The sequence below is a fragment of the Artemia franciscana genome, chromosome 4 (assembly GCF_032884065.1).
Source record: "Artemia franciscana chromosome 4, ASM3288406v1, whole genome shotgun sequence".
Taxonomy (NCBI): Eukaryota; Metazoa; Arthropoda; class Branchiopoda; order Anostraca; family Artemiidae; genus Artemia; species Artemia franciscana.
Genome location: NC_088866.1, coordinates 62,105,924 through 62,133,287, shown reverse-complemented (window position 1 = coordinate 62,133,287; position 27,364 = coordinate 62,105,924). Strand labels below are relative to the sequence as shown.

Below are 27,364 nucleotides of genomic sequence, written 5' to 3'. Positions count from 1 at the left end.
ACAATATTTAGTTTTTAAGCTTAATGGGTAAATTGCATAAGTGTGGGTTGACCTACGCAATAGCCTTAGAGAAACAGGTACAAGATCGTTCAGCTATGCTGAACAGAATGGCTCTCTTAAAATTTCGATTGGAAGTGTTTAGAAAATTATGAGCTAAAGAAGAGGGCTGATTGTCCACCAATCAGATGACTCTTAAAAAAGGCTCTGGAACTCTGAATTTGCAATCAAATTAGCTCCTTTGAAATATCAATAATAGAACTAGCTATGACAGAATTGCTGCCTATGATTTTACTTATATGCCCTTTTAATACTTGCATGTGTATAATCTTTTTAATTTAATTGAAACTGTCCCTGAGCGTTTCAACTTAATACCCTTAGTATCATTAGTTACAGTAACCGTAGAAGTAGCGTTAAAAGTATGCACACGGTGTCTTCTGGCTAGTTCAAAATTCGTTACAACTTACCCTAAAAGGTCTAAATTAATAGTGTAAGCCGTTATTGTGATATTGCTTTGTCACCCTTTTGACAATCTACATTATCATAGCTCGTTTTGATTTAGATCAACATCCACCTAAATTTCCCTTGAAAGCTTCGTCTTAATACTCTTAGCTTGTGTTGTAGCATTAGTAGCAGTATATACATAGTACCTTTGTTTTGCTTAAACATCCTCTTCAACCCACGATGAAATTTTTAACTTAATACCATCAACCGGCCCTGAAGCATTGCTGATAAGTCCTCTTGACAACCTATGTGGGCGTATTGCGTTTGGGTTCATTTCAATGCAGTTTCAATAATACAAAAAATTTTCGCCTTAATACACTTAGTTTTATTAGCAGTAGTAGTAGGACCAGTAGTTATAGCAGTAAGAATAGAGTTAATAGTAGTAGTCTTAACTTTAGTAGCAGTAGTAGTAGCAGTAGCAGTAATAATAGTAATAGCAATTGTAGTAGTTGTAGCAGTAGAAGTAATAGTATTATGATGCAAACATTGTTTTTTGGCTAGTTCAACACCCCCCACAATAAGCTATGTAAGTTTTAATTTCACACGCGAAATCGTTCCTAAAATATAGCTGATGTGTCCTTTTGACAGCCTGCATACGGATGGCAGATTATCATCCGTGCAACAGATTTCTGAAAGCTTCACCTTCATATCCCTAGGTATAGTTATAATAGTAGTCACAGAAGTAGTATTACTAATCAACTTATACAATTAGCCACTGCTATGATATTGTCGATATTTCCTTCGACATACTTCTTGTATTGTATTGATATACTTCTTGAAGTTTTCATCTTAATTCTTTTAACCTTACAAGTAGTTGTGATAGAAGTAGTACTATAAAAATCGATCAAATAAATTTTTATCGGATGTATTTTGGGGAATGATAGGCTTGGGAGGGGGGGGGCTGATTGCCTTCCATCCCGTTTTAACTCTTAAAAAGGGCACTAAAATTTCAATCAAATGAGCCCCATCCTATTCAAAGTTTATAAGACCACCCGCTTCTTAAAAAATCTTGGATGCCCGGGGGATAACATACAACTCTTGCCCCTGGACTTTGGGGGGGGGGGGTTGTGTCCACTCTGAAAACATAGCTATATGCTCTTTGGACTGTTATTAGCGAAATGGCTCTCTCACTATTTTAATCAAAAGCTTTTTGGGGAATAAAGGATCTCAGCGAGGGCTAGTTGCCCTCCATCATGTTTGACTCTTATGGAACTAGAACTATACATTTCCAATCAAAAGAGGCTCTTTTAAAGTTCACATGACCATCCCCTCCATTAAAATCTTATGTGTCCCTGGGGCATAACTTACAGCCCTTACTCTTAGGCTCTGGGGATTGTGCCAACCCCAAATGCCTTATTGTGTGATCTTTGGACTATTTTTGAACAAACGGCTATCTCAAAATCTCTATCGGATACATTTGGAAAAAAGGTGACGTGGGCGGGTGTAGCTGCTCTTCGAGCACTTTGACTCTTAAAAAAGGCACTAGAACTTCTGATTTCCAATCCAGTAAGTCCCCTCTGAAGCTTACACGATCACCCTTTCAAACGTTGTATGCCCTCGAGGCATAACTTACAACCCTACCCGTAAGGGTGGTGGGGGGAGGGGCGTCATCCTCAAAGACAAAAATTTCGGACCTTTCAACTACGCTGAACAAAACAGCTGTCTCAAAATTTTTGTAAAATGTATTTGGAGAAATGATGGACCTGCGGGGGAGGGGGCTGGTTACCCTCTAATCACTTTTAACTTTCAGTATCCGAACGAATGAGGCCTTTTTGGAGTTTCTACGACAACAAATGGCTGTGTCAAAACTTCTATCAGATGCAGTTCAGAAAAAAAATACGACGTGTGGCCAGAATATCTGCTCTCCAATCACTTTGACTCTGATAGAGGGGGCACTAGAAGAACTGATTACCAATCCGATGAGCCTCCTCCAAAGTTTATACGACCAGCCTTTCTATGAAAACTTTATATGCCCCCAGGGCCTAACTTATAATCCTTGCCCTAAAGGCTGTGGGGGTGTTGTCATCGTCAAAGACCTAATATCCGGACCTTTCAACTATGCTGAACAAAATGTTTTTTCTCAAAGTTTTGATCGGATGTTTTTGTGGAAGTTATGGGCATGGGGGCGGGGGGGGGCTGGTTGTCCTCCAGTCACTTTTGACTATTAAAAAGGGCGCTAGCCCTTTCAATTCCCAGTCGAATGAACCCTTTTCGAAGTCTCTACAATATCTATACTAAGTGCCCTGGTCTAAAAAAGAAAAAAAAATATAATACTAGTAACAATGCATTGTTCCCACATCGCTCTTTGTGTAGATTAATGTATATAGGTCTACACCTTACTTGTACGTCTTATTATACATAATTGTTAAGTGTCCGCAACCTGTTTATGGGAAACCTGTTTATTATTATACAAAAGTGAATCAAAGATTCGAAAAAAAATTGCAATAGCTGCAAAGAAAAGAAATTCAACTTATTGGGCCTAACTTGTGTTACTTGAACTCTAACATGTATGATACCTCCATGCGTTTTATGCATCTTCGCAATATTAAGCTTTGCAAAAGCCAAAAAAATGTTTCTATGGTAAAAACAGATACAATGTTTGCTTAAACTTGTGCAAAAGCCACTCCTGGTTTAAATTTACGCCATCCTTAAGCTAAAAGCTCGATCCAGTCCTGATGATGAGACAGGAGACAGTTTAGTCTATACCCTCACCATCGGCATTCGTATTATCGGCTGCGCGAGAAATGCTTAGAGGCATCTATGGACCCAGCCCCCGGGGGTCCTAAAATATAAATGGGATACCCTCGCCTGGGGGACATAAATTCAGGCGGAGGAGGAAGAAGATCCCTCTGATGTAGACTGAGCTGGGCCCACCGGCGTGTGGATATGTCCCGTCAGCTTCAAACCTTCTCCCAACAATGGGTAAAATCGTATGAAATGGCAGATTATCATCGTGGGAGGATCCTCTTCAGGAGGGCAACTGCGAAAGCGCGGATGATTCAGCGACGAACAACAGCCTCTGCAAGTTGACGGAGAGGAGTGGCTTACCGCCGTCTCCTAACCAGCCATGAAACCTCTCCTTTTAACAAATGAATTATGGGCTCTATAAATCAAAACAGAATTACTACCACGTCCGGGGAAACCGACGAACCTAGCAATTTGATGATTATGATGATGATGGCGAATGGAAGTAACATTGAACATACTACCGCGTACGGGGAAGCCGACGAACATGCTACCGCGTACGGGGAAACCGACGAACATGCTACCGCGTACGGGGAAGCTGACGATCATAATAGGCCTATGACGACCCCCGGACGGGATGAGGATACCCTGCGACTCATCTCCACTGAAACTGTACTCAACATAGGAACACTCAATACCCAGACTAGCCAAACCAGGAAAAATGGATCTACTACTGAGAGAACTAAACCGATACAAGTGGGACTTAGTCGGGCTATTTGAGACACACCTCCCCCGAACCGGTGAAGAAACTATCTCCGGAACCTCTCTCCTATTCTCGGGACGCACCGATGGCACTCACAGACAGGGTGTTGGATTCATCCTCTCACCAACTACAAAAAAGGCGCTGATCTCCTTCACGCCCGTATCAGAAAGGATAGACTAAAGGGATCCGTGTCAAACCTTACCATCATCCAGGTATATGCTCCTGACTCTGCTCGAAGCGGTGAAGAATGCGAACAGTTCTACTTTCAACTTCAAAGTGTCACCGACCAAACACCAAAGAAAGATATGCTCATCGTCATGGGCGACTTCAACGCTATCACGGGCAACGATCAGATTAATCGGAGAGATGTAATGGGACCGCACGGCCATGGCCGACTGAACGGAAGAGGTGAAAGCTAATTAGTTTCTTTAGAGAAAACGACCTGTATATAACTAACACCGCCTTTAAAAACAGACACCGCCGTAAGGTCACCTGGAGATCCCCCGACGGAGTAACTGAAAACATGATAGACTATGTGCTGATATCTAAACGCTGGAAGTCCTCAATAATGGATACTATATCCCTTCCTGGTGCAGACTTTGATTCGGATCACTCACTCCTGATGTCCAAACTCAAGCTAAGACTGAAACGACTCCCTAAGACGACAAGAATCCCTAGATTCCGGACAGAGCTGCTTCGCGACCCCATAAAAAAAGGCGCCTATACCACCAGCCTATCGTCAAAATTCCGAGCTATCCTAGAGAACTTCACTTCCCTCACTACCGTCGAAGAGATTGATCAACTGGCTGAGCATGCAACTTCTGCAGTTTTGGAGACAGCAAATGATGTCCTCGGGAGGAAAACGAAAGACGAAAAGCCGTGGATTACTGAAGAAATAATCCAACCATGTAACCAAAAGTGTCTCTGCAACAACAAAGCTGACCCATGCAGCCGAGACACCTATAAATATCTCAAAAGGAGAATCGAACGAGAAGTCCGAAAGGCCTTGCGTAACCATGTTCCCGAGAAATGCAAGGAATGCGAAACCCAGTTTAGGAACGGAAACAGTCAAAAACTCTTCAAAACAGTTCGTGAACTGTCTAGCAGGAAAGATCCCATCTCCACAGCAATCCTAGACAAACACAACAATCCCATCAACGACGTAAAAATGAAACTCGAACGATGGAAGGAATTTGAAGATAAATTAAATCCGCAGATCATTGCCGATCCCAGCATCCTAAAATCCTTCCCCATTAATGATCGAGAACCTCCACCACCACTCTTAAAATCAGAAAATGAGGCAGCGACAAGATCCCTGAAACGAGGGATGGCCCCAGGACCGGACGGTATCACTGCTGAACTAATTAACATTGACTCAGAGGACGTCGTCGAATTGTACCACAAAGTTGTGTCAGCCGCATGGTCAACGGGCCACGTCCCACAGCTATGGTGTAAGGCAGCAGTGGTCCCAATCCACAAAAAAGGCTCAAGAAGAGAGTGTGAGAACTACCGCCCTATCAGCTTGACCAGTCATCAAACTAAAATACTGACCAAAATTCTCCTACGTAGAATCCAAGCAATTACAGCCTCCGTTCTGGGTGAATACCAAGCTGGCTTCCGACCTGGACGATCGACCATTGACCAAATCTTCCCCGTTCCTCAGCTCATGGAACGCTTTGTCGAGTTCAACAGAGACCTATATCATCTCTTTATTGACTTTCGGCAAGCCTTCGATTTAATCTGGAGGAAAGGTCTGTGTCACATCCTAAGACATTACGGTATCCCCGACCAAATCATCACGATTATTGAGAATATATACAGCCAATCCAGAAGCCGGATACTCACCACTGATGGACTCTCTGATGAATTCTCAACATCCTCGGGAGTTTTACAAGGATGTATTCTGTCGCCCCACCTGTTCAACCTGTTTCTTCACGCCATACTGTCACTGATACCAGACGAACATGGAGCCAAAATAGGTGGAGTCCTAGTAAACAAGCTCGCCTATGCTGACGACATCGACCAGCTCTCTACGACGGTCGCTGATCTCCAAAGACAAGCAGACTGTCTCAACGAAGCCACAAAACCTTTTGGCATGCAAATTAACGCCAAAAAAACGAAAGCTATGGTCACGTCACGCCAAAAACAAGCAGCTACTCCTTCCATAATGATCGACGGTCAGCCAGTTGAAACGGTCGACCAATTCGTCTACCTGGGCAGTCTCCTCACAGCGGACAATTGTCATACCTCCGACATCAAACGCCGCCTAGCTCTTGTTAGCTCCAGTTTTAAAAGGCTCACAAATATCTGGAAATGCCGAAACCTGTCGAACCAGCTGAAAGTTCAACTTTTCAACAGCCTGATTGTGCCAATTGCTATATATGGGTGTGAGACCTGGACCTTGAAGATCGAAAATGAGCGCAACCTACTTGCATTCGAGATGAGATGTCTCCGTCGCATCGCAAGAATCACCTACACTGAACATGTGACCAATGAGGAGGTGCGAAGACGGGTGAAGTCCCCCGACACAATCCTAAATAAAATCAAACGACAACAACTGCGATGGCTCGGACATGTCAAGAGAATGGACCACGACCGTCTACCAAAAATCTCCCTCGAAGGAACCATAGACGGATCTCGACCACGAGGAAGACCTAGCAAGAGGTGGATTGAAAACTTTGACCGAAAGCGCATCGTTGAGTTGACTCGAACTGCACACGATAGAACAACGTACCGAGCCCTAGTTCATGCCCTGTCAAAAGAAGTGGCCCCAAAACGTCCCGCGAGGATGGACAGGACTTAAGTAAGTATCTATGAGCATGGTCATTGGATCGCCAACCAGTTCGAGAACAGGGACAACTTTTATTTAATATTTAATGATATTTTTTATTTGATATTTTATAAGATATTTTATGTGTCTGAGGGAATGATCCAGATCGAGAGCCGAAATAGCACAGGGAAGTAAAAGATTTGTATATGTGAGTCAAGTAGTATTTTAAGACAACCTATGTGGTTTTATCTAGGATAGAGGGCTTATTCAGTGAAATATCCGCAAAATGTATTGTATTTTAGGGGTAGAATACTGTACACAGTTATGGAAGCCATGCTACAAGCGAGGAACTTTTCTGGTCTTGTCATCGGGGCTCAAATATTCCCCCATGACTTTATTTATTGGCCTAACTTTTCTAATGTTCTAGTAAAACATTTAAAAGTTTTGTTTCAGTATTCCTCTTCTTTACAGACTATAGAGCTTTTCTGAGAATTTATTATTTTATTTATTGAATGATTTTTGTTTGAAATATATCTTACCTAACTTTATCCTCTTGATCTTGTACAACTTATCCTTCAAATTAAGAGGGATTGGTTTTCTCTGACAACGTCTCTTGATTACCTCTAACCAACATTTTGAGTAATGGCATCAGAGTTTGATGGGAAATTCAATTTAATTTTTTTGGGGGGACCTATCGAATATCGTGAGAAATGCTTAAGTGTCCGGCTAATCTAATTTCTAAACTCTTTGATACCGTTCGACATTTTTTGTTTATACTTTGCTTGGATTCTCTTCTAAGGTTGAAGGACGAAGTTGGGTTTGTCTTTACTTTGCGCCTGTATTTGCCTTGACGGAACGTGCCTTTTCGTTAAGGTAGCAAAGATTTTGGATTTTCTCAAAGACTTATTACATCCTTCCTTAAGGTATTTGTTCTCTCTGAAACAAGGGATTGTAAGACAGCACTGAAGCTGTAACTTTCTCAACGAGAACAAAATACTAATATTATTTTACTCATTTATTTTCAAATCTATCAATTCACGGAGCCACATTTACGATATTACTTAGACTTTTTCTTAAAGAAGGTTCTAAAGTTGCCGGAAAAATAGGAAAATTGTGCTTTTTTCAAAGATTTTTAACGTGTTTCAATCTAAAAAACATTTAAATCAAGCCTCAAATGTAATTAGGAAGACGAATAATGTCAGTTATGGAATGATTAAAAAAAACGAATGATTTGAAAAGTTTTTATAATGCCTCTCATGGGGACCATCTGTCTTGGTTTTACTCTAATTAGCCATGGCTGTCAAATCATCGCTTCCACCAAGTTGACAATTCAGAGTCTGTTGATTTTTGAATTATCAAATTTGTTGAAGTTGTATAAAAAAGGATTTTATACAACTTGTTTTTCGTTGATATATAGAGAAACTGTAGTCCTATGGAGGTGCAGTGGATTTGATCTCAGCTCAGTAATCTTAGCTTTGAGTCTAGATGTTCAACACACTGCAGAGGCAATGCAAGGACCTTAGTAGCCGAGGGCGTCGTTAATCCGACTCAATACAATATGGAAATCGTAGGAGAGAAAAAAAATAACATACTAATAATTAAGCTGGGAACGTAAGCAGTAGTAGTAGTAGTAGTAGTAGACAGGTTTCATAGCAAAAACCTGACAGCTATCGCTGATTTGCGTTTCTTTACAACATATTCAAAATCAAATTACACTTGTAAATATAAATCAAACTATAAACATCAACTCTTATTGTACATTTCGACGAAAACCGGGACGAACCAATTACCATATCGGTTTTTTCTTGCAATAACGTGAACTAACTTATCTTGCTTTCTCGTTCTTGATGGTAGAGATTGATCAGGTAGAATGTCACGGTGCTGTGATTTAGAAAGCAAGAACTTTCCAAAACTCATTATCAGAGTTTCGTACCGGTTTTGGAGTGACGGCAGTCCTAGCTGTTCCAGAGCCTTTTCGTAGGGAATGTCACGGCGGCCCAAGATGCTCGATACCGTCGCTTCTGAACCGATTCATGCTCCTGACAAAGATACACTGTTCTAAGCCCTGAGGGCACCCAAACAGGGCACGCATATTCCAGAATGGGGCGGACGTACGTTAGGTATGCATGTTTAATGCTCTCTGTGTTCGCAGTGAACCTACGGATACTGTTTAAAGTCTGTAGACTAGTGTTTGTACTTTTAACCACGTTTTCGATATGTGCCGCAAAGCTGAAGTCATTGGAGAAAGTAACTGCAAGGATCTTGATACTGTTTGTTAGAGGGCATTAAGTAAAGTAATTTTTACATTGGATTAAACATTTTTTAGCTGTAAGCGTAGTTAACGTTACAAATAAGCTGTGCAAGCCTTGTCTTGTCGGGTAAAGCCACGTATTCCCTTAAAAAGTATACATTTTGTGAAAAGTTGTCTTTTACTATCGATAACAATTTTAGTCCCAAATTTTGAGACAAATTTGCTGCGATAAGGGCAAGCAAATCATACTCTTTCGGAGTATAATTTAGTTTGATAGTAAAATTTTTCTATTTCAATTTTGCAATTGAAAGTCTATTTATTTATTCAGTTTTGTTTGTTTTCTGCTTCTGTACTCCTCCTTTTTATATACATAGAAATCGTGAAAAAAAGATAAAACGTGAGCATAAGCTGCGGCTTTAATAGTGTCGGTGCAACTGCTAGTGCCACGCTGTTATTATTGTCAAACTGCTGCTACCGTTGATAGTGTATATTACAAAGCAGAACTGTATAAACAAGCTTTATTTAAGATTATTCAAACTTTGGATTTCAATCAAACAGTTCGTGGTAACGAACTGTAGTAAGGAGCGACCAGGCTCAATAGTAACCAAAACTCAAAAAAATGGAATTTTGATACCAATAGCTACATAAAAAAAATCGCATTTTAATGCTGATTTCAAATATATAACTTTCATCAAGATTAGTCTGACCTGTCAAAAGTTACGAGCCTGAGAAAATTTGCCTCATTTTAGAAATTAGGGGAAAACACCCCCTAAAAGTCATACAATCTTAATGAAAATCACATCATCAGATTCAGCGTATCAGAGAACCTTATTGTAGAAGGTTCAAGCTCCTATCTAGAAAAATGTGGAATTTCGCATTTTTTGCCAGAAGACAAATCACGGATGCGTGTTCATTTGTTGTTTTGTTTTTTTTCCAGGGGTGATCGTATCGACCCAGTCGTCCTAGAATATCGCGGGAGGGCTCATTCTAACGGAAATTAAAAGTTCTAGTGCCCTTTTTAAGTGACCAAAAAAATTAGAGGGTACCTAGGCCCCCTCCCACGCTCATTTTTTCCCAAAAGTCACCGGATAAAAATTCTGAGATAGCCATTTTATTCACCATAGTCAAAAAACCTAATAACTATGTGTTTGGGGACGACTTACTACCCCGCAGTCTCCCTGGGAGGGGTTGCAAGTTACAAACTTTGACCTGTGTTTACACATAGTAATGGTTACTGGGAAGTGTACGGACGTTTTCAGGTGTGAGAGTCAGGTTTTTCCTTTTTCAAAAAGTAGAGCTAAGAGAAAGAGTCAAACTTTAGCGTACAGAGCGGGGCGTTGAGGAAGAAAAGCCCCTTTCGTATACGGAGTAATTTCTGTTCGTTTTAAGTTTTAATGTCGCTCCTTACTTTCATTTTAAAAAACTTGTTTTTTTTATTTCATTACGGTTTAAGCTGATTTGGATCCAACCTGAAATTCTGTTTTGATAGATTTATTTTTATTTCATTTTTTTTGCAACTTCTTGGGATTATAAAATACTTAGGGGTAATTTAGTATGTAGAAAATTAAGCTAGTCTAAACGTCAAACACAAATACTGCCTTTTTTACCCTTTGAGAAAAGTCGGTCTTTATTAATATTCGGCCTAATGTACAGAAGAAGTAAAAAAAAATAATTAAATTTATACATCTTTGTTTTATTAAACTTTCATAATTCTATTGGCATTTTTCTAGCCAACGCTAGATGGTGTTCATCTCTTATCAGTTTTCCATACTGTTTTGGAAAGAAAGTTTGTGATTCATAGTTATTCTTTTACTTAATAACTCCTTTAAGTGTTGGGTGTGAGTAGCTAGGTTGTTCTCAATTGAATTAAAAAGACAAAAAAAAGTAGGACTACTCTCTCACAAACACGGTTCTTAGTTGGATTAAAAAAAAAAAAAAAAAAAAAAAAAAAAAAAAAAAAAAAAAAAAAAAAAAAAAAAAAAAAAAAAGCTGTAGAAAGTGTCACGGCTAGACTGAGAATTAAGAAACTAAGAAAAAATGAATGATTTTTGAAAAGGTGACCGGCTGAAGTTTTTAGTCTTTGAATATTTATAATTGAATCCTACTTACTTCTGTTTAATGGATATAACATTTTTAGCTATACAACAGAGAAAATGTTTATCTTTCAAAAGATGGCGGTGGAGCAGGCAACAATTGGGCTGCTGGATATAGCCATGGTGACCGTCTCTTTGAAGAAATCTTCGATATTGTCGACAGAGAAGCAGATAACAGTGATAGTCTTGAGGTTGGTCTTGTTCTATATTGCCTAAAACATACCTAGATTTTTGTGATTGTCTTTCTCATCAAATTGAAATCCCACATGATTTGCATTATATCTATTAACCTGTTCGATAGTTCATTGTACCTAATCATCTATAATTTTTTTAATGCTTTATTCGAGTCGTTTTTTTTTATTATAAAAAAACATGTATTTATTTTATTTAACTTCAAATATTTATAAACATAAATTCTGGTGTCCTTGTCATTTCTTTCGTAACTTTGTACCGACGTGACCCAGAGTGATCATTAAATTCTTTTCATTATAACATTAATCAGAAGGGACTTGATGGATTTCACCCAAATTTTTCAGAAATTAATAGTGGGTTTCCTAGTTGAGCCTGGACCTGACCAAACCTCTGTTGAGCGCATGGGGCTTCTAAGTTTTAGAATTTAGAGTCAGTTTTCTGATTGTATTGTTTAAGGGTAAATACTTGGATATGCCCTCCTCCTAGAAGAAAGGAGAAGGTCCCTAAATTCCTGTCATTTTCTAGAATGTGTCCTCAAATCTGAAATAATCATAGTGTGAAATAACAGTTAGTGCCATATTTGTGACTTTGGGAGTCTGGGCCCGATCCAACCTTTGGGGGGGGGGGTGCACTTCTCAGGGTATTGGAATTGACCATTAAGTCTTATTGAAACCTTTAGACTATTGAACTTTGAAATATAGTATTGCGACAAAATTAAGAGCTGTTTTACAGGCCCTTGAATTGCGTAGCCAGTATTATGGCTACACAAAGTCGAAATTGAAAAAAAAGTTCATGAAATTTTTAAACTAAAAAATCCTCTAAACCTAGATTGTTCAAGCTTTGTATATGATGATTTTGGATTTAAAATAATGAGAAACCTCTGTTAAGTATAAATTTTTAGAAGGGACTCTTTTTTAAGTATCCTAATTTAAAAATTATTAATTGTATACACAATTTTTATCTAGCCATTGTATACAAATGGTCCGTTTCCTAGTTCTCTTATCTATGCACTAAAATTGTATGCCCCATTCATTTCCTAATCCACTGACCACAAATTGGCTGTACGCCCTTCAATGCAGATGGTTCTCTTAAAATATTCTATTTTAACAGGACACTTGTTGTAACCAGGTCTCATGAGTTGGAAATTTAAATGGAGAACTTGATTATATACCCTCGAATGGTTTCAACTCCGAAGTCACTTCCAGGCTTCTAGAAGCGTGTGAAGTTGAGAATGGAAAACAGCCTAAGGGATATAGCTGATGGTCTGCTAGGAAGTACCATTTGTGATGGATTTGAAGGTTGGAAATTCTAGATGATTCTTCGGGGCTATTAATTTATTGTTTTCATGTTATTGTCGAATCATTTCGTCGTGGGTGAAGTTTTGGAAAGATGTGTGTAAAACACAGATAAATATCTTTGAGCTATGGTAAATAGTGTTCTGCCTTATTGCCCTCTCACTCATTCACGCTGCACCTTGGCATAAACCATGCCATACCTATATATATTGCAAAAAATAATAATATTAACAAACAAACCTCACATATCCCTGAAAACGATGTAATAAAAACAGCTTTCTTTGTTCGATTCCTATGTTACATTCATATGCTTCCTTTGTTAGATTGACTTTGACATTTGACTGTCACGTTTGATTATTTTTCTTTTAGGGATTTGTGCTCTGTCATTCAATTGCTGGTGGTACGGGCTCTGGCATGGGCTCATTTATTCTTGAGAAGTTAAGTGATCGGTATCCGAAAAAACTTGTTGAAACATACAGCGTCTTTCCCAATCAAGATGAAATCAGGTATATTCTATTCGTTTTTTTTTCAAGTGAGTGGTCTCTCCATACAGGTGGTAACATGCAGTCTCATTCTTAATCAAGATGAGACCAGGTGTGTCCTGTTGAGGTTTTTTCAAGTCGATGTATGTTCTGTCGAGATGGTCTCTCCGTGTAGGTGGTAACCTGCAGTACCTCTCCCAGCCAAGATATGATCAGTAATGTCCTATTCAGCCTTTTCAAGTGGGTGGTATCTCCATTAGGTAATAGCACGCAGTGTCTTTCTCAATCAAGATGAGATCAGGTATGTTCTGTCGATGCTTTTCAAATGGGTGACCTCTCTATGTGGGTAATAACCTGTAGTATCTTTCCTAATCAAAATGAAATCAGTTATGTTCTATTTAGCCTTTTCAAGTGGGTGGTATCTCCATTAGGTGATAACATGCAGTGTCTTTCTCAATCAAGATGAGATCAGGTATGTTCTGTCAAGGCTTTTCAAATGGGTGGCCTCTCCATGTGGGTTGTAACCTGTAGTATCTTTCCCAATCAAAATAAGATCAGATATGTTCTATTCAGCCTTTTTAAGGGGGTGGTCTCTCCATGTACGTGGTAGCATGCAGTGTCTTTCTCAATCAAGATGAGAGTAGCTATGTTCTGTCGAGGCTTTTCGGGTGGGTGGCCTCTCCATGTCAACGTTCTTTATTATAAATAACAGCAAATTACAACATGTTACATTTTTCCGTTGGCGGGAAGCAGAGCTCCTATACCGTATAACGCTAAGTCGGCAAAATCTAGTTATACAGAACGATAAGCACATTGATAGCAGAAGAACTACAGCACTGACAGCACATATTGATACCAAGTTATATTCGACACAACTTGGACTTGCTTTTGAAGACAAAATAAACCACGAAACCATTCTAATGACGAATTCTGGAAATGACACTGAAATTAAAGAACTGCAGGGGTGGAAAGTTTTATATCTTTGTGGTTTTGAACCATTTACAGGCATGATGGTTGTTTTAGTTTAAATTTTATGTTATTTCTAGAATCAATATTTTTTCACTTTCACAAATAGATTACTATTTGTTGAAACATGACTGATGCAGAATTTACTGTTGTCCGTGTTTTACCACCTCTCTTAAAGCGTCCAAAATGCTGTTTTTGTTTTTCTAGATACGAACCCCTTGATATTTTTATGGACGATAGCTGGGGCTATAGGTAGATCTGTCGTGGTTATGTATGCAAATATATAGCCTTCATATCCACCCCCCTCCTCCCTTGTATCTCAGCATGCTCACGTCGGGCATAATTTTGTGAATCAACCTACGATTCATAAGTACTTTTGAGTTTCTTCTAGTTTCAGCCCTTTCCATTCTCCCAGCACATTTTGTTCTTCTGCAACCTTAGTGGTACTATTTGTTCTGACAATAAGCCTTCAACTTACTGCATTTAAGTCTCATGAATGCATTTAGGAAATACACAACTTTATAAAAATTATGTAGCCTACAAATTTTAATTTGTACTTAGTGATTGTCTTTATAAATGAAATTGCAGTCAGTCTATATTAAGGTTTATTTTGGCTTTGGAGTTTCTGGTATCTTACTTTCCTGCTCTCTTACGATTTAACTACATAATGAAAGGCGACAATTATCGTTGAAAAAGGGCAACTTTCCTATTTTATTAGCAGATTTGGATTCTTGTGTAAGAAAAAGTATAAGCAATATCATAATTTTGGTTCGATGAATGGATAGATCTGAGACTAATGAATCGAATGATATAAACATATTGTAAGTTAAGCTGCAGGGATGTCGTGAATTCGCTGGTTTCAGATAGAACATATGCCTTAAAAAATAAAAATAACATAATATATATATATATATATATATATATATATATATATATATATATATATATAAATAAACAATAATATAATTACTGTTACAGCTACTGTTTACTGTTACAAAAAAATAATTATCGTTACAAACCAATAATATAATATAGAATGATTTTTACCTTTAAAGCTGCTATATCAATTTAATCAAAAGCTGGTGGTGAATGGGGACGTGACTTGGGGACGTGGGAAAAATCGGAGTCTTGACACCAACAGACCCTAGTATGAAAGCTCTACGTAATTCCACTATTAAGGGAGATACGATTTTATACACTAAAAAAGAAAATTGCTCAAAAATTCCCTTGGGAAATGAAGTTGTGTCCTCTGCTAGAGACCTCAATTTTGATTATTTCAGAAGTTTTTTCTCCACGAGACGATGTAAAAATCCTGTACTTTGAATATATTGGGATGGAGGAGGGGCATGCGTGGCTGTGTTGGCCTCAGGAGGCTTGGGAGTGCAGAGTTATTAATAGTAGCAGTAGAAGTATACGAAGTTCTAGTAGGTCTTAGCTGTTCTGTCTTATGGCTGGGGGCTCTCGTGAACAAAATCACACTTTCAGTAATTTTTTTTTCAGTTTGAGGGATGGGTGAGGGTACTTCTTATTCTTTGTTGGGTAATAGAAAATATTTTTCTAAGCCTGTCGTCAGGTATTGAAAACGCTGTCTTTTCTTGTACTGAATAACTTTTTGATGAGACCATCTATTGTTCCCTCCCCTACAAAAGCATCTTGAACAGGCGAGTTCACTTCATATTCTCGTTGTTTCATTGTGCAGTTTGTTGATATTTTCTCTATTTCGCTTGCTTTGAGTCAGCTCACATGTATTTTTTGTGTACATTAGTTTAAAATCATTTCTTGAAACTATTTAGATAGTAAAAAAGCTACCATTAACCCTTAATAAATGATTGAACACAAAATGTGTGAATAACTAAAGAGCCTGCAGACAAGAGGCATAAGATAGAACTTTATTGTATTCTGTTTTGTTAGGAACGGAGAAAAAATTCCCCCCAGCTGAAAATTCTAAGTAACTTTACCCCCCCCCCCAAAAAAAAAAAAAATGTTACATCGAAACTCTCAACTTGATCCCACAGTCACAAGAACAAAAACTGGGTAAACAACATATTCCAAACAATTTAACAGTTTTATTCTTTAAATTATACAAAGTATTGAAGTTATAAAAACAAGTGCTGCTTAATCACTCTTATGATGGATTACAAGCATATATATATATATATATATATATATATATATATATATATATATATATATATATATATATAAGTTATCTGTGTTTCTGTGTGTCGAGTGACGTCACTGTCCGCATATGACGTCTGAGTTATTTCATCACATACCAATTCAAAAACGAACGTATTCAAGCCGTAGTAGCTCAGTTACATAGCTACCTGTGTTGGCGCAGTGGGTTTGACCTTAGAGTGGTAATACGGGACCCAGAGATCGAAACATGCTGCAGGAATGCACTACAGGGCCGACGCAGGGACATTAGTAGTCAAGAAGCGTCGTTAATCCGATACAAATACAAATACAGTAGCTCAGTTGGTAAAGCCTTATGTTCCAGGTTCTAGGTCCGAGAGGTTCCAGGTTCGAACCTTGGCTTTAGCATTAATACAAAAGTAGAAAAAAACTAAAAAAGATAAAAACTACAAAAAAAAACTAAAAAGAAAATACTAAAAAAACTAAAAAAGCTAAAAAACTAAAAAAAGGGTAAAAAACTAAAAACTACAAAAGTAAAATAAACTAAAAAAAAACTAAAAAAAGGTAAAAACTAAAAAGAAAAAAAAACTAAAACTAAAAAAAACTAAAAAAACTAAAAACTGGAAAAGAAAAAAAAACGAAAAAAAGGAAAAAAACTGACAAATAAAGGAGAAAAAGAAAACTAAAAAAAACTAAAAATTAAATAAAAATAAAAAAGGTAAATGTATTTAAGCCGAAGTAGCTGAGTTGGTAAAGCGTTATGTTCCAGGTTCTAGGTCCGAGAGGTTCCAGGTTCGAACCTTGGCTTTAGCATTATTACAAAAGAAGACGACCGGGACACTCAAAGAGAAATTACAGACTGGGACACCGGGACACAAATGACGACTGGGACGTGTGTGTCGACTGACGTCATGTTTGTGTGTCGACTATAAATGACGACTGGGACACAACTACAACGGGGACGCTGGGGGGCACAGGGGGATATATAAATGACGATGGGGACACAGGGAATGTTAGATTAGCAATCACCATCAACAAAGCTCAAGGGCAATCATTAGAATAATTTTCCCATGGACAATTATATGTTGCATGTTCAAGAGTAGGTAATCTATTTATATGTACAGACAATGGGACAGCGAAGAATGTTGTTTATTCGCAAGTTTTACGTAGTTAAAAACATATATATATATATATATATATATATATATATATATATAACTATCTATATTCACAGGTGGGACACAGGGACACAACTACAATGGCGCGTAACTAATATGGCGCGTAACGACTTACGCGTGCGGGGGGGCTTAGGGGGGGGGGGGGCGCGAAGCGCCCCCACCCCAACAGCTAGTATAGATGTATATTGTTGTATATTACATATATATATATATATATTATATATATATATATGCTTTGGTTAGCTGCCACCATGGAAATTGTGGGGATTGAGGAAAAAATATGTTTTCTATTCAAAAACATATTATTAGAAGTTCCCTTCCCCTTTCCTCATTCTCACCACAGAAATGATTTGCTGGAATTTTCGAGTTGATCCACTTGCCGTGGGGCAAAACATGACGAACTTACCGAATTACATATAAAGTTTGTTACCTTTGAACGAAAACTAATGAGTCTAGGCAATGCTCGCTTGCCTTTAAACATAAAGAATAAAAACAACTTATGCTCCCTCTGATTATTTGATTCCAACAGACTTTGATTTAAAATTGCTCCAGAGACGTTGACACTTAGGTTACGCTTAATACCCTTTGGTTTACGTTTCAGGCATCAATGCAGGATCTTTATGTCTCGCGAAAAACAAATATTCGTATTTTTTGCGTTGTTTGAGAATCAGTTCACTTTTTTTATTATAATAAACCATATAATAGCATATATAATAGGACATATCTTTAGTGGCTCAAGCAGATGGCTTTAAATAATCGTTCGTTCAAAATCTGCAGGTTTGTAAAAGCACTCTTGGGCTAAAAAAGACACTCGAGGGGTCAGTCTACCTTTTTCGTTGACAGAAAATAATTTTGCTCGTAGGAACGATTGGGAATCGCTAACAGAAACGCCATCTTGTTTGGATAGAATTAGATGGCTTTTTTAGGTCATTCATTGCCAGTTTTCTGGCGCACAGATTTGCTTTAACAGCTTAGAAGTGTATCACGGAATCTGCCAGATTACCAACATGCTATTAAAGATGTTGAATCAATTCCTTTTTTTGCGTTCAAACTTATATCAAAAATCCTCGACGAAAGGATTTGTTTGGCTCTCCACTTAAAAATGACTTTTTTTTTCTTCTTGAGAAGACATAAGATACAAGGCTTTGAAGGTTCACTTACTAGAAAAGTTAAAGTTCAGTGTTTATTTTACTTTTTTTATAGCTGCAGATTAATCTTTGCATCGATTGATACTGTATTCAAGGACTTTTCATTTTTAATACCCTCTAAAAGCTATTCTAAGGTAGTATTTATCCATTTAACTTTTTTTTTTTTCACTTTCAGTGATGTTGTGGTACAGCCTTACAATTCTTTATTAACTTTGAAGAGATTAACACAAAACGCTGATTGTGTTGTTGTACTTGACAACACTGCACTGAACAGGATTGCAACAGACCGCCTCCACATTGAAAATCCTTCGTTTGCTCAAATTAATTCGTTGGTCTCGACTATAATGTCAGTTAGTACAACACCGCTCAGGTGAGTTTGATTTGTCTATTGTAGTAGACCAAATGTGTAATAATTTGTTGTATTTTATATGCAGGGAGCAGTTTTTGATACAGACGCAATTTTGATCCTTTGATCTTAATCCATGATTCATTGATCATTGAAATTTGTTCATAATCGAATTGCAAGGTTTTTTTTTTTTTTTTTTAATGAGTGGCTATGGCTAAATATGAATTATAAAATACTTTAATAGTGATGAAAACATAGGAGTTGCAGACGGAAGGTATCATTTAATTTCAGGGATGTAATAGGAATACGTTGTAAGAGGGGAGGGCTGTTAAACAAAAGAAAAGGTGATGCATTATAAAATTAATCAAAGTGCTTGTTGGACGACAGGCATAAATAAGAAGAAAAGAACGTAGTGCATGCTCATTGTGAGGAGTTGATTAAAACTGTTTCCTCTATTCTTTCAAACACAGGATGCAGGGTCGACCTAGGCAAGCCCATCTCTTCCTATCATGCCGTGTAACATTCGAGGGAAATTAACAGTACAATTATCTGCGAGTATTTGGCTTTTGTATGTAGTTTGGTCACCTTCTGTGCAGTCATTTTGGAAATATTTAAGAAAAATCAAGTTGTTGAATATCTTTTTTACTTTGAGAGATAATTTATTCTTTAAAACAAATATTGAAGCTTGATACATGTTACATGCAATTTTGACATCATTGATTTGTGTTTTAGTGTCATATGCAGCTCTTAACGTGCTGATGAGGTTTCTGATTATTTTTTTTTTCGTGGCGGGGTTGGTTTAAACAACCATGTCAGGGCTTGGAAACCGCCAGTGCCCAGTGGAAAAATAACCTACTCAGGCTAAGTCCGTGGAAAGAATTTAAATATAAATGTCAGCCTCTGCATCTTCTTGATTTTATGGCTATATGCTTGGTGAGTTTTTTGTCCCAGAGGAGACACTATAGTTTTTATGTGTTGCGTTAGAGTCTTAAAATTTTAGATACTGTAATTAGTCATGATTTAAATTGCTTGTCTAGCACTTCATTTTAAATTAGAGATATATTTGGAGGTATTGTCCAATGTCCAAGCGCAAAAAAATGTTTCAATTTTAGATATGGTAATAATTTGACATTTTTTCCATTCTGTGATTAGTGCTTGATCAATTAATTTTGTTGTACTTATTTAAAAAACAAATATTTGAAACAGTTTTTGACAGCCTAATACCTTTAAAAGCTTCCAAAGTCAACAACAGTTTTTAACTGCTGTTACAATTAAGATAATTTCATGATTATTTCTTATAACAATTGATAATTTGATAATTTCTTAGAGCAGTTGTAAATTTGCCAAATTCTTATAACAATCAAGATGATTTCTTCCTAGTCATCCTGTTGTGCCATTAGCACAAAAAATGGAAAATACCCTTTAAAATTAAGTTCAATTTCTTCTGTAGGTATCCCAGCTTTATGAACAATGATCTTATTGGACTGATTGCTCCACTTATACCGACACCCAAACTTCATTTCTTGATGACTGGATATACGCCATTAACCACAGATCATGATGTGAGTTTTTTTTTGTCTTTTTTTATTATTTTTTCTTCCCTTTTCAAACTGCATAGAAAGGCTATAAAAATGATAGTAACAAAAAGCGAAGTCTTGAGAAGCCAAAAGACGGAGAGTAAAAAAAAGTTACAAACCTGATTTATATTCACGGTAATTTGTTTATATTAATGTAGTACGCCCTATGTCGCTACGCTTTGCGTTAAAGACATGTGTGAGTTCTTGGTTTTGTTATGTGGTGTTTTTCATAAAATTTAGATTTAAAGTTTTCCATTCTTAAACTGAGCAAGTTCCATAAATCAGTCCAACTTTTCTCATATCATATTTGGCTTTTAAGATATTTGCAAATTGTAAGTTTCACCAATTTTTTTTCTTTTAAAGGAGAGGGATCTAAAAAAAAATTTTAAATGCAGAAAAGGCAAAACTTATTTTGTCAGAAAAAGACCTTATTTTCTCAGAAAAGACATAACTTATGAATTTTTGGAAAAACCGTTAAAACCCACGGATTTTAATGATTCTGATTTATCCAAAAGAATCGAATACATCTGATTGCTTGCTTTTGATCTTTTTCTTTAATTATTGCTATATTTCGTTACATATGTATTTTTTCTCGAAAACAGCTCCATATTTTTTCGGGAAAATTGGCATCCCAGGATATTCTGGCCTGAAAAAACGATCTAGATAGATCAGAAGTTTCAGAAGATTCATTAAGAGCCTTAATTTTAGATCAAAAATTATGTGGTGACGTCATTTTAGTGTACATCAGTATTGCAATGACGTTGTCACACTTGTCACACTTATGTAAAAAAATTGAAGATTTTCATGTATGAAGAAGTTTATATTAAATTGCTTAAAGAGCAAAAAGCTGGAAATTGCAAAAAATATTTGCATATATTTTTAAAAGTGATTACAACTATTCAAAAATCTTAAAAAAGAAAACCAAAAGTTTGAAGCTTAGTACATGTCGTTAGTAGAAATCGGACGATCTTCAATAATCAAATATCTTTGAAAAGACACCGTATGAAAAGACATTAAATTGTGTAAAGAGCAAAAACTGGTAGTTACAAAAATATTTGTATATATTTTAACAAGAGATTGCAACAATTCAATAGCCTTGAAAAAGAAAACTGAAAGTTTGAATTTTAGTAGATATCGTTGTTAGAAATTGAACTTGCTTTAATAATCAAATATCTCTGAAAAGATCAGTATGAAAAGACAGCAAATTGTCCGCGGTTAGAAGACGAGCGACAATGAGAATCTATATATAGAAGGCTGTTGCGTGCAAAAATATTTGTACATATTTTAGCAAGAGATCGCAGCAATTCAAAACTTTAAAAAAGACAGCCTAAAGTCTGAAGTTAGTAGATATCGTTGTTTGAAATTGGACTTGCTTTAATAACCAAATATCTCTGAAAAGATCAGTATGAAAAGACAGCAAATTGTCCGCGGTTAGAAGACGAGCGACAATGAGAATCTATATGTAGAAGGCTGTTGCGTGCAAATATATTTGTACATATTTTAGCAAGAGATCGCAGCAATTCAAAACTTTGATAAAGAAAGCCTAAAGTCTAAAGTTAGTAGATATCGTTGTTTGAAATTGGACTTGCTTTAATAATCAAATATCTTTGAAAAGACCTCAATATGAAAAGACAGTAAATTGTCTCAAATTGTCTCCGGTTAGGAGACAAGTGACAATGAGAATCCATATATACAAGCCTGACGAGTGCCGGAGCCCTGTTATATATATATATATATATATATATATATATATATATATATATATATATATATATATATATATATATATATATATATATATATATATATATATATATATATATATATATATATATATATATATATATATATATATCTTTATGACCTACCCCCACCCCCTCCTCTTATCAGTGCCAAATTAAAATAAACGCGGGAATTGTGCACTTTGTTTTAACTATAATAATGCAATGATTTTCAATCTACATGAGTCGAGAAGTAAAGTTGGCCCAATTCCTTGAACTTCTTGTGCCTTTCCACTGTCTTTTCTCTAGAAGAAAGGTTGGCATATCGTGCCTTCTTTGAAGCAAAATGACGCAAACATTTTCTGTATGGTATTACCGGAGGCAAAAGATAGAGCTGCGGGGCTTCAACAGCTCCTCGCCCCTCCCCCCCCCCTCTAAGTGCCAAATTTTTGTAGAAAAGTAGGGATGTTAAAACTTGTTTGAACCAGAATTCAGCACTATTTTCAATCTGTGTTTTGAGAATGAAACTGGGCAAGATGTCCCAAAAAAGTTTTTTTTTCAAATACAGTGGGTTGCAACGAATCTAGAGGCTCATTTACCCCTGTCTTTTATCCCCATCTTCAAATGACTCAACTGAGAAAAAATTGGACTCCTGACCCCTCTAAAATCCGTCTAGTCCTACAACTGCCGACTTCTTAGCGGAAAGGTAAACGTTTTGTATCATTTTTTTAAACCTGAGTCATGCAAGAATTTTTCCTCAGTTGGCCTAAAGGTAGTGGTTGTCCTCAAACACTACCTGATTCACTTCCACGGCCCCTTACTTCGTACTTCAAATTTTTTTTTCTGAAAAAGGCAGGCAGGTTGCACTTTGTTTGATGTGAAATCACCCGAGGATTTCTAATCGGTATAATCAAAGGCAAAAATAGGGTCTGGTGCCTCTACAACATGCCATTCTTTCCCCTACTGACAACTCCTCAGCACAAACATAGGCATGTTGCACCTTATTTGAACCAGATTCACATAAGGAATATCAGTCTGTGACTGGAAAGCAAAGCGCAAGATGCCCTCCTTCCAGCTATTGCATAGTAGAAAGCTTGGCACGTTGCACCTTGTTTGAACTGGAATCATGTTTGTATTTCTCAGTCGATATTATTAAAGGACCTAAGGGATTTGGAAGCCCCTCTAATACTCCTCCAACTCTTATAAGCACAAAAGTAGGCATACAGGATCTTATTTAAACAGGAATCACACAAGGATTTTGAACTCAGTGATTGGATGGCCACAGCGGGCCCTGGTCTTCCCGACATCCGGCTTCTCCCACATCGAACTTCTTATCACAAAAGTAGCCCTATCCTACCATTTTAAAATTGGCAACATGTTATAGCTCTCAATCTATGTGGCTTGAGGCACAGAATGGGTCTGTGGCCCCCTATAGCGAACCTTGCCCGTTTCCTTGCCAACTTTGAAGGGAGAAATTTGGTTGTGTTACACTTTGTTTGTTGTGCAATCATGCAAGAATCTTTTGGGCGTATGGCTACTAGGTACAAAGAAAGCATTTGGCCCCTCCAACCCCCTTCTCCCTGATACTCGGTTTTCACGAGAGAGGCTGCTAGACTTCTTTCCACTTATTGATCGAAATTTATGGCGGAGGTTCGTTGGGTAAATGGAACATCAGATTAAAGATTTTCAGACCCCTTGTCCGACTTTGAAAGAAAGTGCTCAGTTCATTTAGCTAAGGAAACAGGGAATACTACTACCTCTAATGACTCACTGTTTCACCGTGTCGCTTGAGACACAACTGCGCCCGATCCTCCCTCCACATTAACCTGTTCAAAGGTTAAATCTATACCCACCCAACGAGGCTCTAACTTCCTCTATGTCCTTTTGTATGACCTGTTCCCACCTCATATGTTGGCGAACTGCTCGGTTGGCCCCAGAAACTACGTTTTTTTTTTTTTTTTTTTTTTTTTTTTTTTTTTTTTTTTTTTTTTTTTTTTTTTTTTTTTTTTTTTTTTTTTTTTTTATTGTAATCTACCTTCGTGCGTAAGGTGTGAACTAAAATGTGTCTTTCATCGTAGCCCTAGAACATAGAATCCAACTACGTTTTTGCCAGCTTATTTGCTTATATACGGTCATTCAAAAAAGTATCTAAAGCTATTTCTAGGTAATTCCTCTGGAAAACATCCGCCCTCACTTCAGATTAATACTTGACTGATATCAATGGCAAGGCTTCCAATATTTTAATGTCAGTTTGAAAACCTACTATTCTTTCAGACATTTTTTTTAACTGTGAAAAGACATCCTGCCTCTTTGCTATTCTAATTGTTACATCTCCATTTCATTCACTATCTTTCTAATAGTACTACATAGGTAAGTGAAGCTTCTCTGATTGATTCTATCGATACCTAATATCATCTCTTCACCCTCTTTTATTCATAGTCTAAGCAAATTAGTCTTCTTAACATTAGTTTTGAAACTTTTTCTTGTACCGTTAGTTAGCAGAATCCAACAACGAAACTATTTATTTTGCTAACATTTCATCTAGAACACTCAAAGCATTTTCAAAATCTTAGTCCAGGAGGCTTTTACCTATATTCTAGTGAAGACTGTTACCTCACTTTTACCTCACCTCCCTATTTTATCTATATTTTGTGAGGAGACTTTTACCTCACTTGGCACCTGTTGTTTTCGTTAGGACGAAGTCTATCAAAATAGTTCGTATTAGCAGGGATAGGACACGACCCAGCTTAGCTCCTGATTGCACGCCAAATCCACTACCAACCTTCCTTCCTTACTAGTAATGTAATTCTCTTAAATAACTCTAATGACTTTAAAACAATTATCTTATGTGTCGTACATGGCTAGGACCTTCACGAAAGCTTTTGTTTTGTGTGAATGCAACGCCTGTTCATAATCTATAGAATTAAGGACAAAAGGAGTCTGATAATTCAGAAACTTTTTAATTATCATTCTATAAATTATATTTGGTCAACCCCTTCCTAAAACTACGAGATTTTTATGTTTGTTTCTTGATACGTTGAACATTGCTAAATTTAATTCTCTCCAAAAGAAAGAAGATGTAATTGACATGACTAACTATCGTCCAAACTATACAATAAAAACTTCCCAGTACTTTTGGAAGTGTTAGAACTAGGGGCTATGTGGCCAAGACCTTATCCAGGATATGGTTCTGGAGTTGGGGGGTTTACAAAAAAACATTACAGAATGCAACAAAAATTTGTTTATATGCATTTTTATTGTTTTTTTACGAAGCAGATATTTTTCGGGGGGGGGGGGGGGGGGGGTAGAAGTTTTCCAACCTGGTACCCCCCCCCCTCAGACACGGCCTTGCATTTGGCCCCTAGTAATAATAAAAAATAGTTTTATAAAACAATAGTTGTTTTTATGGACTTAGAAAGGAGTTGCTTACTGTTGTCTTAGTTCGGAAAAGAAGTTAGAGCATTCCTTTACAGATTTTTTTTTTCTTGTTGTTTACATTTATTTGTGTATTAATCAGGTTGCATCAATCCGGAAAACCACTGTGCTTGATGTTATGCGACGGTTGCTTCAACCTAAAAATATGATGGTATCAGCGACGCCAGATAAGAATGTTCAACATTGTTATATTTCAATTTTAAACATCATCCAGGTGAGTTGAACCTTACGTGCTGAAATCAATACACTTATTATTTGATTGTATAGGATAAAAGTTTTCATTGGTTTGGCATTAGTGAAGTGAATATTACCCCACTAAAACCAACGTTTATTGAACTGTTTTTGCAATTCTATAGTTAAAGCTTTTATGAAACAATATTTTTCAAAACGAAAAACTTTCTAATTTTTGTTGTGGTATTTTCTAGTCTTTTTAATCCCCTCGAGTTACAGTTACACCCAAATATTCTCACTATCGAGGTGTATTCTCTCGTCAACCTCTGACAATAGTTTTGTAGAGGCCAATCAGTCCCTTACGATGTGTTTTTAGTATTTACGGGTATATGTTTTGGACTCATCCTGAGGAAATTTCCTGTAATATTCAAGATGACAAGAGTAGCTCGTCTAAATTCTTGCTGAATCTGACTCGTCTTGATTTTGAACGTTTAGAAATAAAAACAAATAACGGGAGTTATCTTTTAGTCAGTTATCATTCAGAACTTTCTCCGAACAGTGTGTAATAATGAACCTGGCACATTACCTATTCATGCGCCAGCACACACTGGCCAAATTGCAGTCAATTTTATGCCCAAAATAAGTGCTAGAGCGTTGATCATCCGTCTTCTTCTCCAAAATTGGCTCCCACGAATTTCTAGCTGTCCTCGAAATTCAAGATGGCAATAAAAAAACGCAATATTGGTCAATTCAGAAAATCCAAACAGTTGCAACAAAGTTTTGAAGAGTATTCAGATGGATGACTTTTGAGACTGTATTCAGCGGCTTTATGATCACTAAAACTTGGCATCTGGGTTGGGCCTCTGGAACTAAAGTCCGGACAACAGCTTGCTAATATAGGTACCCAGTTAATTTAAAGGTATGTAAAAACAGGGTTGCCGATCATTACTTTCAGTACTCGCGAAAATACATAAAGTAATGTAAATGAACTAATAGTGTCTCAATTTATACAGGGTACCAGCGGGGTCAATACCCCTAATATCGTTATGCTCAGAAAATAGTTGTAAACATAGAAGAAAATATTGGAAAAATTTGTGTTGACGTATTATTACCCAAAATTTTGACATTTATTTATGCGAGAAAGGACCAATGGCTGCTCCACCATGTATACAAGGAGATAATATTGATTTTAATGAGTTTTCAAAAGGTACCGGAATCGGCAAGCTGATACCCCGCCCCGATTTTAACATAATCGTTTCTAGTGATATGTAGAGTCACAAAGAGATTTTTTTGAGTAATCGTTAATAAAAAAAGATGCCCTTCCCTTTTTCTGTATCAGTCACCTTTCCAGTAGAAGAGGTGAAAAATGCAAAAATTCTAAAAAATAGTTCTACTGAGCTCGAAGCAAAAACGATTTACATGCATACTATATTTAGTTGTATAGTATTAACTTGTTATTAATTTTAACTTTTAATTAGTTGATAAGTATAATAACTTTCTGTTGTAAATCAATCTTTCCTACCTTTAGTTGAGTTTGGTAAGACTTTGAGCCAAAAGTTCTATGGACTGAATGTAACTTAGCCAGTCGTCTCGCACCTGGGGAAAATTTCCCTTCTTAACTTATAGCTGTTCAACTATAGCTGTTCCACTTCTA

General features: G+C 37.0%; 1 protein-coding gene across 1 annotated transcript in view; it reads left to right on the top strand.

Moving 5' to 3' along the window:
• The window catches only part of LOC136026696 (tubulin gamma-1 chain-like), a 60,070-nt gene that overhangs the window by 20,540 nt on the left and 12,166 nt on the right, over nt 1-27,364 (top strand). Inside the window, exons 5-9 of the mRNA XM_065703446.1 lie at nt 11,108-11,254; nt 12,920-13,056; nt 18,636-18,830; nt 20,257-20,368; nt 25,622-25,753. Of these exons, the coding sequence (XP_065559518.1) occupies nt 11,108-11,254; nt 12,920-13,056; nt 18,636-18,830; nt 20,257-20,368; nt 25,622-25,753 (723 nt within the window). The remainder of the gene's footprint in view (nt 1-11,107; nt 11,255-12,919; nt 13,057-18,635; nt 18,831-20,256; nt 20,369-25,621; nt 25,754-27,364) is intronic.